The following is a 20468-nucleotide window of genomic DNA, read 5'->3' as shown; positions in this document are numbered from 1 at the left end:
GGCTCAGCATGCTTCCAGGCCTTCATGCACCACGTCCTGGGGTCCCTCCTCTTCAGGAAATGCTTGGTCTTCCTGGATGACATCCTTATTTACTCCAATGACCCAGTGCAGCATGTGAAAGATGTCAGGGAGGTGTTGCAGCGCCTGAAGGAGAACCACCTGTATGTGAAGCTGGAGAAGTGCAAGTTTCACACCAAGGAGGTGGACTTCCTGGGCTACAAGCTGTCAGACAAGGGGCTGGCGATGGACAAGGACAAGGTGCAGGCCATCCTGGACTGGCACAGCCCCAGGACGCGCAAAGATGCCCAACGCCTACTAGGCTTCGCCAACTTCTACAGGAAATTCATCAAGAACTTCTCTCGCGTTACGGCTCCCATCACTGACTGCCTGAGAGGCAAGCAGAAGTTCAGGTGGACACCAGAGGCGCAAGCAGCGTTCGAAAGCCTCAAGAGGGTGTTCGCCTCAGACCAGAACCTGTTCCACGTGGTTCAGGACGCGCCCCTACGCGTGGAGACAGATGCTTCTGATAAAGCTGTGGGCGCCATTTTGTTGCAACTGGACGCCAACAGAGAGTGGAGACCCTGTGCCTTCTTCTCCAGGAAGTTGACCCAGCCAGAGCGAAACTACACAGTGTTTGATCGGGAACTTCTTGCGATCCACGCTGCGTTCCAGCACTGGAGACACTTCCTGGTGGGCGCCAAGCACCCCATCCAGGTGTGCACAGACCACAAGAACCTGGAGTTCTGGAGAACGGCCAGGGTGCTCAACCAGCGGCAGATACGGTGGGCAGAGTTCTTCTCGAACTTCAACTTCTCCATACACTACATCCCGGGAGAGCAGAATGTCAGGGCGGATGCCCTCTCCCGCAAGCCAGAGTACATGGAGGAGGAGGCGCCACCGGCACCCAGGCACATTTTCCCCCCGTCAGCATGGTCCTGCGGAGCAGCAGTGGTGAGCGAGGCAGAACTCACAGCACTGACGGCAGCGGATGAATTTGCCAACCGCATCTTCAGAGAACTGAGAGGGGGGGGAGCAGGCAAAAGACTTTGCAGAACGCAGGGGGCTGCTTTTCTACAAGGGTGCACTGTACCTGCCCACCACCCAGCTTAGACGTACGGTCCTCAAGCAGATGCACGACAACCCAACGGCGGGTCATTTTGGGAGGGACAAAACCACTCACCTAGTCATGAGACACTTCTGGTGGCCAGGGGTGCGGGAAGATGTTCGAGACTATGTACGGGGCTGCGACACCTGCCAGCGGGCAAAGGTGGTCAGAGCAGCGCCACCGGGATTGCTGGAGCCCTTAGCCACGCCACACAGGCCGTGGGAAGTGGTGTCCATGGACTTCATCACAGATCTGCCTTCTTCCAGGGGCAAGACCGCAGTGTTGGTGGTGGTGGACCTCATGTCCAAAATGTGCCATTTTATACCGTGTGCCAGGGCGGTCTCTGCAGAAGAGACAGCCAAACTGTTTGTGGATCACGTATTCAGACTGCATGGATTACCTTTAAGGGTTATTTCGGATCGTGGCCGCCAATTTGTTTCCAGGTTCTGGCGGCGGCTCATGAACCTCCTGCAGGTGGAGGTCAGCTTGTCGACGGCTAGACACCCGCAGACCAATGGACAGGCGGAGAGGGTCAACGCCATTCTGCAGCAGTACCTGAGATGTTACGTCAGCCAGAGGCAAACGGACTGGGTGGATCGCCTGCCACTGGCAGAATTTGCCTACAACAATGCGGTGCACGTCTCCACAGGGGTGTCGCCCTTTAAGGCCAATTACGGGCGTGACCTCAGATCTTTCCCTGAGAGGGAGGGGGAGGAGGAGGAGGAGGGCCCACAGGCTGAGGATTGGGCAGAGGAACTGGAGACGGTGCACCAGCAGCTCAGAGAACACTTGGAGAGAGCCAAGGAAGCGTACAAGAGGGGGGCAGATCGCCACAGGCGACCGGGGGAGGTCATTAGGGTGGGGGACAAAGTTTGGTTGTCCTCGGAGGGCCTTCCCATCAGAGGGCGATGCAAGAAGCTGGCGCCCAGAAGGTTGGGCCCCTTCACGGTCACGCAACAGGTCAACCCGGTGGCATACAGGCTGGCACTGCCAGAGGACATGAGGGTGCACCCAGTGTTTCATAGATCGCTGCTGTCGCCGTACAGGGAAAGCAGCAGGCTCCGAGACAGCGAACAAACCCCTGAAGGAGGGGGGGAGAGGGAAGGCAGGGAGCAACTCAATGAGGCCACGGCCATCCTGGATTCAAGGTGGGGGGTGGGGGGACTGGAGTACCTCATGGCATGGGAGGATGCTCCACCGTCCCAGAATGAATGGGTCCCAGCCACTCAGATACAGGAGGAATTCCTGGTAGAAGAATTTCACGCCCTCTTTCCCCATAGACCCAAGCCCTGGCACATGGAAAGGGAGGGGGAGGGGGAGGAAGCACGGGAGAGCAGTTCACCATGGCGCTGGGAAGCGGAGTTTGAGGAACCAGAGGATGAGGTATGGGTGTCACCGAGATCCACCCAGTCAGAGGAAGGAGCAGATTGGCAGAACATTTTTACCCCCACCAGCTCTGACGCCACAGACTTTTTGGGATTCCCGTCCTCCCAGGCGGAAGGGGGGGGCTTGCAGGACTGGGGGGAGGTGTTCACACCAACGGGCTCGGAAAGCACTGAGTTCTTAGGCTTCCAGTCGTCACCGACACCTGGGGGGGACCTGGGGAGGGGTGAAGGAGAGCTTGGGAGGGGGGTGGATGTGAGGGACAGGGGATATCGCGAAGTCCCTCCCCTCCTGAGTTCAAGCCAATCCCCGAGCACAGGGGAAAGCAGAGAGAGTTCCGATTCCAGTGGGGAAGCAGGAAGTCGTGTCCGAGGCTCAGGCAAGGTAGAGGAGCCAGGGTCCCAGGTGGGACAGGAAGGGGCGAATAAGGGCGGGAGACCCATCCCCCCAACTCCGGAATTACGCAGAAAGAGGAGGGGAAAGAGGATGGGTCTGCCAAAGCTTTTGTGTTGGAGAAAGACGCGCCAAAAGCCATTAGGAGGTTCTGAAACCGACTGACCACATCACTCCGTGTAAATAGCAATGACTTCAGCACTGTAAATACGCAGCACCAATAAAAGAATAAAATGCAGAGCTGCGTAGCGTCGTTACTCTGAAGTAGTCCGCTCCGGCCACTGTGACAACAATAAAACAAATGTAACTTAATACAAGTGGTTGTGATATTCTAGTGAAATTCTGTTGCCTTACATTTCCTTGTGAGCTCAAACTGGTTTTGTTTGGTTCCTATAGATGACATTTTATTTTTATGTACAAAATAAAGACAATTAGAATACAGTTGTACCTTCGAAATCAAATGGAATCCATTCCGGAATTACATTCGACTTTCAAAACATTCGGAAGCCAAAGCGCGGCTTCTGATTGGCTGCAGGAAGTTCCTGTTGGACATTCGGCTTCCAAAAGAATGTTCGAAAACCGGAACACTCACTTCCAGGATTTGATGGACTTCCTTATGGCGAGTCCACCACTCAATCCAACGCCCTTACTCAATGCAAGGAATCCATAGCTAGAGCTCTCTGACCAACCTCTCCTTGGAAGACCTCCGTCCCACCCCTCTGCTAATAGTTCTGGTGTCAAAGTGTTCTTAATGTTAAAATGTTTCTTGTAACGTCCAGCTGAAACCTTATGTCACTGTGGGCTATCACTTCTCCACTCAGCTTGAGAGAAACCGCTATGTAGTCGCACTATAGATGCAGCTTAAGAGATGTTAACTTTGGGAGTATTATTGAAAGGAAAGAAATGTGTCAATTAGTGCTTTCTGCCTTGATGGCAGAAAGCGAGGAGGAATTAAAGAACCTTTTAATGAGGGTGAAAGAGGAGAGCGCAAAATATGGTCTGAAGCTCAACATCAAAAAAACCAAGATCATGGCCACTGGTCCCATCACCTCCTGGCAAATAGAAGGGGAAGAAATGGAGGCAGTGAGAGATTTTACTTTCTTGGGCTCCTTGATCACTGCAGATGGTGACAGCAGTCACGAAATTAAAAGACGCCTGCTTCTTGGGAGAAAAGCAATGACAAACCTAGACAGCATCTTAAAAAGCAAAGACAACACCTTGCCGACAAAGGTCCGTATAGTTAAAGCTATGGTTTTCCCAGTAGTGATGTATGGAAGTGAGAGCTGGACCATAAAGAAGGCTGATCGCCGAAGAATTGATGCTTTTGAATTATGGTGCTGGAGGAGACTCTTGAGAGTCCCATGGACTGCAAGAAGATCAAACCTATCCATTCTGAAGGAAATCAGCCCTGAGTGCTCCCTGGAAGGACAGATCGTGAAGCTGAGGCTCCAATACTTTGGCCACCTCATGAGAAGAGAAGAATCCTTGGAAAAGACCCTGATGTTGGGAAAGATTGAGGGCACTAGGAGAAGGGGACGACAGAGGACAAGATGGTTGGACAGTGTTCTCGAAGCTACGAACATGAGTTTGACCAAACTGCGAGAGGCAGTGCAAGACAGGAGTGCCTGGCGTGCTATGGTCCATGGGGTCACGAAGAGTCGGACACGACTAAACGACTAAACAACAAAAAGTGCTTAAAAAGCAAAGTATTTTTGGGCGGCAACAATTCATATGTAATGAAGGTAGCATGGCAGCAAGTGAGTGTTGGGTGGGGAGCCAGGGGAAGGGGGTCCACTGTCCCTGTCATGGTGGCTTTCAGAAGAAGGGAACCAATGTTTGCTTTCCAGTGTCTCTCCTCCAGTAGTCTGAACAAGTGGCAGTGGCTGAGGCTTGGTTGGTTCCTCTTTATTTCTTGCTCATCGGCACGAATCTGTGGTCCATTTCCTTGCTTCTCTTCTGTTCTGTTTTAGCATACCTCAAGGACAAACTAGATCAGTACATGGCCCAGTTTCCCAAAGTCCGGATCCTTCATCTCAAGGAAAGGCATGGTTTAATACGAGCTAGACTAGCGGGAGCAGAGATTGCCAAAGGTAAGAAGAGTTGCATTTTATCAACAAAGTTCAGTTTGTTATTTGCTGTTGCTGTTGTTGTTGTTTAAAAACAGACAGAGGTCACTGGAAGCTATCCAGTGGAAATGTGACTCATTGCACTGACATCAATGAAACTAAATGGGTCCAATCAGAAGTTAAGTGCCATTCTGCTAAATGGGGCTCTCTCCCAGAAAAATGTGCGTAAGAATGTAGCTTTAACTCATTGGGATGTAGGATACTTAACCTTCACTGGACTGTACCTGATCACCACGCAATTTTAAAACACACGCAAAGTGAAAATCAGAGCATTAGAAGGCAGATATTTCCCCCCACCAGTCTTGTAGATTCAGTAGTACTACAAAGGTGGCACCAAATATTCTCTTCCTTTCAATTTTTTTTATACCAAAATAGTGAGTTGAAACATGTTTTAAAAGCATTTCCTGAAAACCTCTTTAACTGTGACACCATTCATATTTTTTTTAAAATAATAATCTTTATTTGGTGCTATCAGCATCCCCACTTTCTGGTATCAACTGGAAATCAGGTCATAATGTAAACACATTTTAAAATCACAAGAGATTATTGTTCCCTGATGATGACATGGGAGAAGGGGGCAAACAAAACTAACTGAAAATGAGGACAGTGCTTCCTGAATCAGTCACACAGGTGATCTTAGCCCACGAGGAGTCATGAAACCAATACAGACAATATAACTGGGATATGTGAAGATCTCGCTGAGGGAAAACAAGGTGAATCGGGAGAAGAGGGTCCTGTGTGCATCCCAATGTAAACACATGGAGTCTCTCCAGGTGACGTGGGATAGCAACATTTTAAGCTATGTTATACTGAATCACAGCATTGGTCCATCTAGCTCCCGGTTGTCTACACTAGTTGACTGTTATTTCCCCTTTGCAGTTTCTATTGAAAATATGATAAGTAAAAAAGGGGAGAACCCAGATAAAATGGGAAGTTGGGTAGGATGTCATTATGATGAGAGCAACATCATGTTGATGCTACACAAAACTTGTGTGCATGAGCAGCACCAAGTCCACAAAAAAACTGCTGTGTGGAAGCACTCTTATTTAAGCTGAGAAACAGTGAGTTGGACATTGTCCTCCCTGGCTGGGTGTGGATGTTCTCCTAGATCTCTTTCTTCAATAGGACACTAAGAAGAATTCTGCTACTATTATCACATACACACACCCAGCAATGTTTTCACAAGAAGCTATCAAGTACGATGGATGAGGAGCCTGTGGGCTTTCAGACTGTGCTGGCCTACAATTCCCATATTTTCGAGCCATTCACTTAGGGTACCTGGGACTTGTGGGAGTTGGACTGCAGCATTATCTGGAAGGCTGCAGGTTCCCTATCCCTGGAGTGACAACTTTCCAGAGTTGTTCCATTTCAGCTTCTGCAATGGAATTTTGCCCCTTTTTATTTTCTACTCTAGGTGACGTACTGACATTCTTAGATTCTCATGTGGAATGCAACGTAGGGTGGCTGGAGCCGCTCCTGGACAGAATCCGTTTGAATAGGAAGAAAGTTGCCTGTCCTGTTATTGAAGTCATCAGTGACAAAGACATGAGGTAATTTTGATGCCTCCATATTTGTTCTGGTCCTGCCTTGGTCATCCATGCACAGGGAAAAATACTTATTCACGTGCATCATTTTTCTTGGCAGGGATGGGGAACCTGTAGCCTGACAGATGTTGTGAGATTCCAGTTCCCATCACCCTCAGCCAACATGGCCAGTGGCAGTCCAACAACATCTGAAAGATCCACAGGTTCCCCTTCTCCGTTTTGGAACCAATCCTTTCTACCCTTTATCTTCTTAAGCATCTTCTGGTTGTGACAGTTTCAAAAATAAATTGCAAACAGGAAAAGATGTTGCACCAAGAATTTAAGAACTATATTTAAAGGATGTTGCACATTTCACCACATGTTTTAAAGTCTGTGTTTTAATGTTACCCGTGGGATCTGTTAACAGCCCCTCCCCTTTAAAAAGTATATCATTCAAGTTACCGTTACCCTTTTCAGACATAGCTTTTGTTTCTGAGGTTAATTCTTGTTGTGACTTCCATTCCTTAGTTACATGACCGTGGACAGCTTTCAGCGTGGTGTTTTTACATGGCCAATGAATTTTGGATGGAAGCCCATTCCTCCAGATGTCATCAAGAAAAATGGAATTAAGGACACCGATATAATTAGGTAGGTTTATGCTGCTAAGCTTTTGTTGACAGAATTGCTCCTTAAGCACTAAACCCACAAGTTGGGAGAAAGGCGTATATTACTCAGGTTTGCAAAACATAGGTACCATTTGTTGGGTGTGCAACCTTACTCTTTCCTGGGTGCAAACTAGCATCATTAAAACACAGCGAGTTCAGCTATGAGGATCCCATACAAAGAACAAGGTTGGGTAAACACTGGGCCTCTAGACCAGAGTTGTTGGAGTCCAACTCCCATCTGCCCATAGCCAACATGGTCAGGGATGTTTGAAGCTTTAGTTCAGCCACAATTTCCTGCAATAGAAAAGCTGGAATGGCCAACTTGGTACCTCCAGATGTTGTTGGAACTGCAACTCTCCAACATAGCCAGGGTGTTCAGGGATGATAGGAGTCATAGTCCATCAACATCTGGAGAGCCCCACATTGGCTACCCCTGATTTATTTAAAGTATGCATCATACAAATAGGGAGCTGTCAATTTATAAACATGTTAAAACTACCACCTGTGCAAGGAACCTAATGCTATGTTTGGCTAGATGCAATTGCATCCAAACTCTGCATTTGCAAGGCAAGCCATCTACACCATATTCAAGACTTCCATCATATAACGATTATATTTCGGTTCCGGTTTCCGCCTGCAGGAATGGCGGACCTGTTTTCCATCTCTCTGACCTTCGTGAGGAATTTGGCGGTTGCTAGGGGAGTAAATGGCAACCCCCTACCCTCTCCGGGGGTTACGGAGAGGGGCCGCTGGCCCGCGATGCCCCCTGACCCACTCCGACTGTTTTTGGAGTGGGGGGAGCTTGGGCTGAGCACTTACGAGGGCCAGGACTCCCGGACGCTAATCTGCATGGCGGGGATTTCCATGGTTAAAGAAGATAATTAGGCTTAAATCTATGGACATACTTCAGAAGGAGGGGAAGAAGCGCTGTTTACTGCTGAGAAATTTATGCTGCTGAAAGGAGAGGAGTCAAAGATTGCACTGCATCTGGAAGAAGGATTGATGGGGACGGAGCGATAAGGGAAGTGAGTTTTTATTTTTTTTTCCTTCATATTGCTGCATCGTACCTTCCCGGACGCGATGTCCTGGCTTGTTTGGAGTGAAAGAGAAGCAAAAGACTGTGTGAGTTGAACTTTATAACTGTTGTTACTGAACATATTTTTTTAAAGATGTGGAGTTGCCGATGAGAAAAGCCTCCCCCTAGTCGGGCGGAAGGGGTTCTGGACGCGCTCGGAGGATTTATGAGTTGTGACGCACTTTAAATTGGAGCAGCGACCTGAAGCTAAGTTCAGCTATAGGGCAAGGAGATCCATTAATTTACCAAGAGTTTATGGTTTGATGTTTGGGTCTCCTGCCTGAAAAAGCTGTAAATTCTATAATGATCGTGAATCTTCATGGCTATGAGAGAAAGCGAAAGTGATTTGAGCTTTTTGAGATGGCGCTGCTTCGGGCTGCTTCGACGCAACAAGGAGCTCCATTAAGAAGATTTATGGGGAGGCTGGACTGATTAACTCACACAGGAGAAAGAACATCTGTGAAACTTGGTTTGATATTTATCTCAGCGGCTGGGAAACAATCGGATGAAAGTGGAAAACACCTATGTGACTGTAAGGGGAAGATCTGGATTATTATGAACTTGGAGGACGATTTGAACTTTAGAAAAAAGACGGCAGTGGACAGTTGCGAGGAATTCCCAATTTCTTGAAGCATGGGAACCCAAATAAAAAATTCTTTAGATGATTTGGCATAACATTCGGTTTGATTGATATATATATGTGTATAATTTGAAATATTGAATGTGATATAATTGGTTTTAATTGGAAAATTAATAAAAATATTTTTAAAAATAATAATAATAAAAAAAGATTATATTTCAGAGTTTATAAAGAGTGGCAGAGCCTGCTGCTAAGTTTTTGTGGGCAGGGATGAGCAGATCTAATTCATCCTGGAAGTCATAAGGGGAACTCTGATGTAAGCACATGAAGCATTGTTAAAATTCATGTGGTAGGCGCCCTTTAATAGCAAAACCTGTATTTTCTTTTAAAGCACAATGTATAATCCTAAATTATGTTTCAATTACTAGGTGTCCTGTGATGGCAGGTGGCTTATTTTCTATTGATAAGAAGTACTTTTTTGAACTTGGGACATATGATCCTGGCCTTGATGTTTGGGGAGGTGAAAACATGGAGATCTCATTCAAGGTATGTTGCATTAACTGTAACAGTATTTTGTATTTCCCCCCACCCCAATTGATTTGCATCACATTCATAATCATATTAATGGTCATATTACGGCAACAGTCCTGCATATACACATGAAACCTCGGGTTGCGGACGTAATCCGTGTTGGAGGCACATCCGCAACCCACAGCATTCAACCTGCAGCGCTGCGTCTGCGCATGCGCGTGACACAATTTGGTGCTTCTGTGCATGCGCGATTTAGCGCTTCTGCGCATGCGCGAGTGGTGAAACCCAGAAGTAACCCTTTCCAGTACTTCCGTGTTTCCCACGGTCCGTAACCTGAAAACACGTAACCTGAAGCGCCTGTAACCCGAGGTATCACTGTATAGTGATTTCAGATGCTCCTTAGTAGAAATAAATGGTCAAAAATGACTGCATCAGGGCAAGCAGTATATTGTATCTGTTATATTTACATATTATTCCGTCACATCCCTCCAGCAATCACATTTTAAACTTGAGGGTGCTTTGTAAGATGTATAAAGATTTAACAAAGTATAGCTTTCATGCAATAGATTAAAATAAAATCCTAGGCAAAAAGCACTAAATAATGACAATGGCTCATGTCAGATACCCCTTGAAACCATGATTAAGGAACATTCAACAAGGTTAATGTTTTGCGTGAACTGATAGATTGTGGGTTGTGATCCAGTGGCAGATTAGAATGGGAAATGGATTTGCAAATCATGATTTGTGCTATCTCTCATTGGTGTGACGTCTGAATTGACAAACCATTGTAAACAGCCATTGCTGTGCCTCTGAAGGCCATTGCAACCGGAGACTGTAGTGCTGAGCAGATATAAAACAAAAACAAGACCACAGGTTGCCTATACATACAGAAGCTCCAACTGTGGTTTGGGATCTTAAGCAACATTTACTGTAAACTATGGTTACGCATGCTGTCTGAACTGAGCTGGTGTGCTGTGGAATCCCTTTACATAATTATCAACAGTAAGTTGTGCTAAACCTTCTCTATCCAGATGCACCCTAAGGCATATTACATGACAGAATCCATTGGCCAGTAGGTGCCTCATGAATCCTACCTCTTTTTCACCAGGTTTGGATGTGTGGAGGGGAAATAGAAATCACCCCGTGTTCCAGAGTGGGCCACATTTTCAGGAACGACAACCCCTACTCCTTCCCTAAAGACCACCTTACCACGGTGGAGCGGAATTTGGCCCGAGTTGCGGAGGTTTGGCTGGATGAATACAAAGATCTCTTCTACGGACATGGTTATCACCTCATTCAAAAGAACCTGGACGTCGGGGACTTGACTCAGCAGAGAGAACTGAGGAAGCGGCTTCAGTGCAAAAACTTCAAATGGTACCTGGAGAACGTCTACCCTGATTTAGAAGCCCCCCTTGTTAAAGCTAGTGGGCTGGTATGTTCAATTTCCCAACTCCAATGTGCCCCTTGGGCTAATATCAACTTGACACATCATCGTCTAAAATTTTATGTCTTTTGCTGCTGTGTGATATTTGCCTGAGATGGATTTCGCCCAGTGTTTGGTAGCCCAGAGCTGAGGAACTTCTGGCCCCCCAGATGCTGTTGGAGTACAGCTGCATCATCCCTGACCATGGGCCACGTTGCCTGAAGCTGGTGAGAGATGGAATCGAACAACATCTGGAGGACCAGAGGATCTAAGGAGATGAACTCAGGTCCAAAGGATGAGTGAGAAATTAATGTGGGGGGAAAGATCTTGGTGGATTTTGCATGTGCTGCAATATATTAAATGGGTTGATGTTTGGGGCCCAGACCCCACCTCTCTGCCTTGGGCTTGCTTTGTGAGCTGAAGCTACTCACTTATCTTAGAATCGTAGAATTATAGTGTTGGAAGGGATCCTGAGGATCATAATCCAATTCCCTGCAATGCAGGAATATGCAGCTGCCCCATGTGGGGATTGAACCTGCAACCTTGGCGTTCTCAGCACCATGCTGTAACCAACTGAGCTAAGGCATCTGGTCCAGAATTCTGTATTCGTTAGTGACCACCCAAATGCCTCTTAGAAGCTTTTGAGCAGGGCATTGGACCCTGCTGTTTGTCCCCAGCACCTAGTTTTTCAAAGGCCTCTGAAGATGATGGTTCTATTCAGCTGTTGTAGCTGAGATGTAGCTCTGCCCATGTAAAGCATTGGAATCTGTCAGGGAGGAGAAGCTTTGGGTGAAGCCAAGGGAAGATGTCGGGAGCAGCCTAGTAGTGTCGGTAGCCCCTGCAGTAACAATTAGCAGCTGAAGAAGAGTTGTTGAAACTACCCAACTGGCATTTTAGATATTTGCCCTAGAGTATTGGTGCTTAAGTTTGGTTTGTTTTTCTTCTTCTTACATTCCTAACTCAAATCACAGAGGCTCAGCTTCCTCTCAGATCTCAGACTTCTTGCTTGCAGCCACTAGAGTGCAGTAGAATCCAATTTTCCTCCAGTTTCTGGAATAAAATTTGCATTTTGGTACCTTATCCCAAACCCAAAATTTTCTTCCGTAAAGCAGTGGTGAACTTTCCGTGCCCACCATCCAATTTCAATGCTAATTTATAAGCTGTAATTAGGAGAGAGGGCACGAAAATTGCATTGCTGGTGCTGATGGGAGTTGTAGTTTTATCAGGGTCAAAGATTCCCCACTCCTGCTTTGCTCCTTATGCATATTTGCACAGTGTTCCTTCTGCCCCTGTCGTGGGATGTCCCCTCCTTTCATTCCACGACAGCAGGCGCAGACCTGTGATGTTGCGGGAGCTTTTCTGTGCCTGGCAGTCACAAGAACTCTGACCTTTCCTTGTTTCTACAGGGCCAATAGGTGTGCGGAGAAAGTGAGAGAGTGCCGTGCTCTATGCCATCATGGGCAGGATTGGGGAACCTGTGGGCTCCCAGATGTTACTGCACTCCGAGCCCTGGGCATCACGACCAGTGGTCAGGGATACTGGGAGCTGTAGTCCAGCAAATATCTGGAAGGCTGCAGGTCCCCCATCCCTGACCCTGCGCAAGAGGAAGGTGTTGTGATGAGGGAGTTGGAAAGAGATACTTGATAGGCCACTTAGTATACGGCTGTAAAAATTGCAAAATTCAATCAGTCACTCATCCCCCAAATCCATTAGCAAACTGAGGTCTGGTGACAGCAGGAGGGCTTAGCCACTTATTTATATTTATTTTTTTGACCTTTGCATTAACAAATTACAGTGCACATCATTAACCCAGAAGATTTTTGTTTAAAACTCCAAATTAGTCTTGCTTAGGCAAGATAATCTCAAGGTGGAAGATTGCTATTACGATGGGTTGGGCAACCCAATTGACTGCATAAGGTCAGCTGTGGAGAATTGCTCTTTTTACCTGTCCCTGGCTTAGGTTTGCTGATAGGGGGTTGCAACAAATAGAGATAAGTCATCGTTGCTCCCTCCAGCCTGAAAACAAACCTGAATTACAGCATTTGAATCAGTAGCATGAAAGTGTTCATACTTCCAAAACAGGAAAAAAGGGTTGATTTTAGGGCTGTCCACAAACACAAGAATTTGAAACTGATGAGAAACAATTTGCATGTCACCTAAACTTTTTTAATGAGATAACAAAGACAGCTAACAATTTAATAAACAAGCACTGCCAAGTTGTTAAAAGAAAAGGCCATCTTTTACATTTTCTTTTTCTTTCCCTGTTAGTTGTCACACACCTATCAAAATAGCTTCAGATGCTCAGGCCAACCAATTAAAAGTGAGCCCAATCTTGATTGATCACCTTCAATGACTACGTTTCAACTTACGAAATACCCATCAAATGTCAGAAATGGGGTGGAGGAGCTCTAGTGGCTATTGCCCACCTCTAGACATTGAATTGGGGGTTTTTTAATTTAAAAAAATTGCTACATTCCTTCTTCAGGGTCTTTACGCCCACTTTTAATGCTTAATAGATTATTTTATTTCATTTTTCTGTTGGAAGCCGCCCAGAGTGGCTGGGGAAACCCAGCCAGATGGGCGGGGTATAAATAAATTATTATTAGTAGTAGTAGTAGTAGTAGTAGTAGTATTACTTTGACATAACATTTCTAACCTTTTGCTTCAATTTGCTTGTTTTATTTTAGATCATTAACATAGCACTGGCTAAATGCATCACTGTGAATAGATCTAGCCTGGCCTTTGAAACATGTGACGTTAACAACAAGGTAAGAGTGTTTATTGCATTTTCCTGTTGCATTTTTTCATATTGGAGGCCCAATATGGTTGTTTTGCTTTAACGCCCTTTTTGAAATTTCGACTTGGGAGGCTAATACTGGGCACAGACCTCGTGTTGGGCTCACAGCTAGGCTTCCCTCACTATCGGGAGATGCAAGGAGTCCCTTTATACTTACCAGAAAGCACAGGTGATGGAGTGGAATCTGTAGCCCAGTCTCCAGTGAAGTCACAAACCAGTGGCACTGGCCAGTGGCATGTAAGTGGCCTCTGGAGGCCAGATTATCCCCACTCCATTTCCTGCAGCTTCCAGGAAGCATAAAAGATATGTAATATTTTCATGGGGTTGGTTACTACTTTTTGCACTAGTGGGTTGTTCCAAACAATCCAGTTCCTTTTCCCATTCATACTACTGCGAAGTGCCACGGTGGTGAGACATGTTTTTCACCCACCAAACCAAAGGCAAGGCTTTCATGCCTACCCCTCACCCGTAAATACAGGTAACAACAATATCAAACTGCAATATTAAAATTAGTTGAAACAGCAGTCTGATGCTTATCCTAGGATCGTAGAGAACGGTCTCAGCAGCTCTACCCATTTCACAGGTTGCCTTTCGGTCAGTGTTAGAAGATATATAAGCCAGGCAGCAAAAGAACTCCTTAAACCAGGGTTAACCATCACCCAAACGGAATGCCTAGTTGCCATTTTGGGGCGAGATGGGCTTGAAAGTTGTGTTTTTCAATATGACTTTTTGGTTCCTGAAAGTCATTCTGACTGTGCAGATAAAATATAATGGATAGAATCCTGCAGGATGTGTTCCAAGTGTGTGAAAATGGTTCAGATCCAAGGATCCCCAGGCATGCACCTCCAGATGGCGGAGACGTCAGGCCCCATCCTGCTTCCCAGGCATCTTCACTTGGTTGCAGGTGGCCAGTGGCCAGGTGCAAAACACACCTGGCGCATGGCAAATTTCAAAAGCTGCTTTAGATTGCCTGCATTTTGCATAGTGAGGGATTCAACTGCATACTAGAAAGGCCAGTTTTAGTCATTTCTTTTTTAAAAAATACTTGTATACCAGCCTCTCACAAAACATCAGGGAGGTGTACAGCAATGTTAAAAAAAAACACCATGTAAAATAAAAGCAATACAGAACAATCATTAAAATGACTGGCTACTGAATAAATTTTTAAGGAGCTGCATATTAATATTACTAAAATTTATTTGTTAAATCGCCTTCCAAACCAGGTGATCTACATGTAAAATAATTTAAAACAGTTTAATACACACAGAGAAAAACCCCACAAATACATTAAAAACAAGTTTAAAGTCCTAACAAGTGGACACCCATTTATCTAGCTGAGAAAGCCTGTTTGAACAAAAAGGTCTTCAACTTTTTCTGGAAAGTGCAGATATTGGTCGCCTGTTGTGTAGGCCTGTTGGCATAAAAATGTCTTCCAAGCTGCACCTGAAAGCAGGGTTGAAATTGACCGTGATAACCAACCACCGAAACTTAGCCTGCTACTAATTCTTTCCCATGCGCAGAACCAAAAGTTCAACTATACTTGGCTGAGATTGATCCAGCACAGAGACTCCTGTGTGGCAGTGACTGATGCGGAAGGGACACTGGGCCTGCACCCTTGCGATAAACGAAACAATACCCTGAAATGGTTGCATAAATCACTGGTGGCTTTTCATCCAGAACTCGTAAGTGCAGCATTTGCAAAGGGCTCCTCCTCCCTCCCACCCCGCTTCGCTGTGGCCAAACTGGAATGGGTGCAAAACAAAGGGAGCCTTTTTCTCTCTCATTTCCATTTGTATGGGGCCATGTGAGAGGCATTTGTCATTCCAGTAAAGAAAAGGTTTGTGCAGGTGTTAACTTTTAGCTGTATTTGATGAATCAAGGGCATTTTTAGTTATTTCCATATGTTTATCCTGCCCTTCGTCCAAGGGGTTGGGGGGTGCACATAGTTCAATTTTATCAACCCATTCTCTCATCACAACAGCCCTGTGAGGTAGGTTAGGCTGAGAGATGATGGCGGCAGTGAGTTGAGCGTTCTGGCTGAACGGGGCCTTGAACATGGGTTTCCTTGGTCCTTAGCCCAACACACTTAAGCCAGGGGTGGCAGACCTTTTGACTGTCAAGTGCCACAGTCCACCAGGGTCAATCAACTGTGGCACATTGTGGCAGTGGGAAAGACTGAAGCCAAAAGTGGACAGGACACGCCCTTCCCCCACCCTCTTTTTACACCAATTCTCTCCTTCCTCTATATACCTAGTAGCCTGGTGCAGGCAGGGGTGTAGATTGCTTTTGTCAGTTGTCCGGATTTGCCACTTGCAGAAGGTTTTGTTCCTCTCCTTTGATCACTCCATTCATTTCAGCTCCCCCCCCCCCAATTCCCCCTCTGGGCTCCCCCCACCTACATGAAATTAAGTTGAGGGCTGCATATTACACACCTGTGCTCTAATCATGCAACCACACAGGATGTAGCAAGCTTACGTACTTAAACTTCCAGGCCGTAGAAACGAATCAATGCAGACAGGGTCGCGGGTGGCGCTGTGGCCTAAACCACTGAGCCTCTTGGACTTGCCGATCAGAAGGTTGGTGGTTTGAATCCCCACAGCAGGGTGAGCTCCCGTTGCTCTGTCCCAGCTCCTGCCAACTTAGCAGTTCAAAAGCATGCCAGTGCAAGTAGATAAATAGGTACCACTGCGGCGGGAAGTTAAACAGCATTTCCGTGCGCTCTGGTTTCCGTCACAGTGTTCCGTTGTGCCAGAAGTGGCCCGGAAAGCTGTCCGTGGACAAGCGCCAGCTCCCTCGGCCTGAAAGCGAGTGCCACACTGCATAGTCGCTTTTGACTGGACTTAACCGTTCTGGGGTCCTTTACCTTTACCTTTATATGTGTTTGTGTTGTTTGTGAATGTGTGAAAGAGAGAGAGAGAGAGAGAGAGAGAGAGAGAGAGAGAGAGAGAGAGAGAGAGAGAGAGAACAGAAGGAGTCATTGGAACTTTTTCGAGCAGGTGTGCTTCTTCAGTCCTGTTTCTCCACTGAGACATACGTGTGGGCCAATGAATTTGTGGGATTTCTCCAAAAGCTTCCTTGGGTCGCAACATCAGCACACGTCTTGAGGCAAAGGTCTGAAAACAGGTGGCTATAAAAATAACAGGTTGGATTCAGACTATAAGTGAGTCGTGCTGGAGTCCCATTGAAGTGACTAACTTAAGTCATGTTGATCTCAATGGGTGGGGTTCAGTGTTGGCCCCTGTGTTGTGTTGTATTGTGTTGTGTCCACCACCCACCACCCTCCAATCCAATTCCACCAGCAGAACCTGTGTTTCAACACTGGCAATGAAACAACATCCTCTACTGCAGGTGAGGCAGCTGGGTAGTTTAGAAGTTAGAGAATAGGCTAGTTTAGGGGACTCAAGGGAAATGGTTGGGGGACTGACCCCCTCCCCACCCCACCTGCTGCCTGAGGCAATTACCTCACACTGCCCTGGGTGCCGGGGGGTGGTTTTCTATTTTAAGACTTGAACTTTGTCTTACTAAGTACTGTGATTTCAGTTTCTCACAGATCTTCCTTCCAGGGTGGTCATCCATACATCCATAGAAACACTTTGCAGTGATAAAGAATAGATTCTCTAAACAGTCCTGGTGCAAAAATCAATCTAATGACTGTATTTAAAACACGAACACCAAAATCGTTTGCAGCCTCCTCAGCTGTAGCTTCTAGAAATAATTCTAAAGGCCTTTTTTTTAAAAGGACCAAGGTAAATTAAAATGATTTTTCCCTATCTGAAAGAGGCTGATTTTTAGCAGGTCCTTTCAAGACTTTGGGGGAGGGGGCTGTTGAGAGGGAAGAATAGCAATTATAGGATCTGATCGATAATCTTGTACAAGATCCTGGCATTGTGACTCTTTCCATTTGTTCCTCCTTTGCCAATCTTGGTGCAAAACCTCCTAAAAAGTGGTAGTGCTCCTTTTTTTTAGGCATGAAAAAGCATGTGAAAAAATGGCCAGCCATTTAAGTTAGCTTGTCAGGCACCACTCAAATTCTTTGATCTACCTCTGAACTTTGGGCCTTAAAACAGATTGGACCTTCCACAATATAGAAAGTTGTTGTGTTCCCCCCCTTCCTCCTCCTCCTCTTCTTCTTCTTTGCTAAATTGTACTACCCAGTTCAGCACAATTGGATACGGGCAATTGCACTTGTACAAAACTAAGCCAGCAGCAAGTTTGAGCCGTAGAATTTTATCCGCCAAGGTAAAAGATCAAATTAGTTTTTTATGAAAGCTTTGGATGGCAGGCTGGCCCTGTGGGAGCCTAAAGTTATTGCCGTCACTTGAAACCAAAAGATGGATTTATTTTCTACAAAGCTAAGGGCTCTCCTCTGCAGGCTCGTCTTGTACCTGCACTGTTCAGAATGAAGAAAAATCAGCCACAGCGCAGCCTGTTCTTTGCGGGTAATCAGGAAGCAAACCTGTACCTTTTGGAAGCTTTTGGTGTTCTCATTTGTACATTTCAGCTTATGCTGGAGTACAAAGAGGAGGATTTGAGCAAACAGCTCCCATGTGCGCCAGTTCTGCCACTGGTACTCTGCAGTTGTACATGCATAGGCAGCCCCAGGTGATCAGGACTCCCAATTGTACAGGGCTACTTACTGCATGACATTTCTATATGCACACAGCTGCAGTGATGTTCGCCCAGATCTGGCAGCTGAATATATATACACATGGAGCAATGCATGGAATTTATGGATTGATTGATTTATAGCCCCTCTTCTCCTCCCAAGGAGCTCGAGGCTGCATACATTGAATAATGGAATCGCAGAGTTGGGAGGGATCCCGAGGGGTCATCTAGTCCAACCCCCTGCAATGCACGAATCTCAACCGAAGCATCCATAACCCAATTTCTGCTTAAAAACCTCCAGTGAAGGAGGTTAGACCCTCCAAGGATTCTCCCCTCCTCTTGTAATCCGCACCACAACCCTGTGATTTAGCTTAGGCTAAGAGGCAATGCCTGGCTTAAAGTCACCCAGTGAACCTCATTTGAACCCTGGTCTTCCTTCCAGGTCCTAGCTTGACACTCCAACCACTATGCTGCACTTGCATGAGCTTGCATGAACTGGGTTTTTAAAATTGCCACCACTATGAACACGCTATTATTATTATTATTATTATTATTATTATTATTATTATTCATTATTTATACCCCACCCATCTGGCTGGATTTCTCTAGCCGCTCTGGGCGGCTCCCAACAGAATATTAAAAAATAGAATCGAACAGTTAAAACTTCCCTAAACATTACTGCCCATGCAATCCACATGGGCATCCTTGTGTGAAATGAATGGAGGCTGTGCAAGAGCACTGGTGGAACTGCTCAAATTTATTTCACTGGAACACGACAACTTCACGGTGGATGGTGCTTTGTGGTCCAGACGCAACAGAGCTGAATTGAAAATGGCAAATCTAAATGCAGGTGTGAAAACTAAGAACCCAAGCCACTTGATGCACATTTTTATTTTTGAACCCTTCTACTCTCAAAAACCAGGAATGGGCAATGAGCTTTTGGTGGCCTGCATACGGTCACATCCCAGTGTGCATTTGTTGGCACAACTACAGCACTATTCCTAAAGGATATATTAGCCTTGAGTTTTCCTTAAATGGGTTGTTCCTTAATGTTTTGCATTTGCTTAAGTACAGTAGTGATTGGAGGGAAACCTGTTGTCGTTTTGGAATCTATAGAGGGCATTTTCCAGAAAACAAACAATGATCTTTTGAGAGAGCAGATCCAAAGATTGAAATGATGGGGATTTTTCCTGGGTTTCTACCAAATGTCAGCTCTTCAAAAATATTCCATCATTGCTAAGACAGCCATGTACTGAAGATGGCATATTGACATAATCTTATTCCCCCCCCCCCAATCAACCATGTTCATGACTGGATAGAAATCAAATAGAAAAGAACTTTCCCAGCTAAAAGCGTATTGTGGGGTGCGTCCATTGTACTATAGGCTTTGCCTTTGTCATTAATTAGTTAACAAGATTACCATTTTATGATGTGTTACTCTGCACTAAGGTAGTAAATAGAAACAGCTCTGGACAAATCCACAGAGCAGGTTTTACCTTGCTTTTGATCAGTGTAGTGCTTGCTGTCTCTGCTTTCAGAACTCTATGGGCATAAGTAGGATGAAACTTTAACCAGAATCTACCGTGATGCACACTTACTGAAACAATACGTAAACCAAAATGCAACTACCCTTCGAAATTTGCACTTCTCTGAATTGTGCAGTGCACTTCTCCAACAGCAACAGAAAATGTGCACAAAGACGCATACGTTAGGGCAGAGTGTGCTAAAAAATGCACGTATTAGTGAAAATAACATTAAAATGCATTTTATTAGCAAAAAATGCTTGTAAAATATGTGTATTGAACAAAATTATATACAAATGTTGCGTGTCTATTATGAGAAATGTGAACAAAAACGCTGGCATATTTTTGTGAGTGCTTTAAAAAAATCTCAAACTGATGCAGAAATGTGGGTAACTGAATTTAAGGCTAGAAAAAAACGGCACCCAAATTGCCAAATTTGTCTGTCCCTGGTTGCAGGCAGAATGAACCATGAAAGTTATTCCTAACAAGGAATGAACAGCTCTTGCTGACTTGTGTATTCTTCTGCATTTTGCCAGTTGTGTGTAGTTTAAAGACACATGATACAACATCATCACATTAAAAAAATTCCCTGCCCTTTGCAAGGAGCAGCAAGTGGAGTTGATCAGAGGTAGAGAAAACACTGGGTGCAATTGCATTATAATACCAGCATGTGTTGACCAATCCTGGAGTACTGTATTGGCTGATATCTGGACATGTGAACTGACTCATTGATGAATGT

At 45.7% G+C, this 20468-nt stretch overlaps 1 protein-coding gene across 1 annotated transcript in view; it reads left to right on the top strand.

Annotated features, from left to right (window-relative positions):
- GALNT5 (polypeptide N-acetylgalactosaminyltransferase 5) overlaps window positions 1-20468 on the top strand; it is a 40394-nt gene that overhangs the window by 14931 nt on the left and 4995 nt on the right. The window contains exons 3-9 of the mRNA XM_035111520.3: window positions 4852-4971; window positions 6422-6557; window positions 7059-7178; window positions 9279-9396; window positions 10490-10813; window positions 13492-13572; window positions 15122-15283. Coding sequence (XP_034967411.2) covers window positions 4852-4971; window positions 6422-6557; window positions 7059-7178; window positions 9279-9396; window positions 10490-10813; window positions 13492-13572; window positions 15122-15283 — 1061 coding nt within the window. The remainder of the gene's footprint in view (window positions 1-4851; window positions 4972-6421; window positions 6558-7058; window positions 7179-9278; window positions 9397-10489; window positions 10814-13491; window positions 13573-15121; window positions 15284-20468) is intronic.

The sequence above is a fragment of the Zootoca vivipara genome, chromosome 1 (assembly GCF_965207765.1).
Source record: "Zootoca vivipara chromosome 1, rZooViv2.hap1.1, whole genome shotgun sequence".
Classification (NCBI taxonomy): Eukaryota; Metazoa; Chordata; class Lepidosauria; order Squamata; family Lacertidae; genus Zootoca; species Zootoca vivipara.
This window is presented reverse-complemented; position numbering and strand designations above follow the sequence as displayed.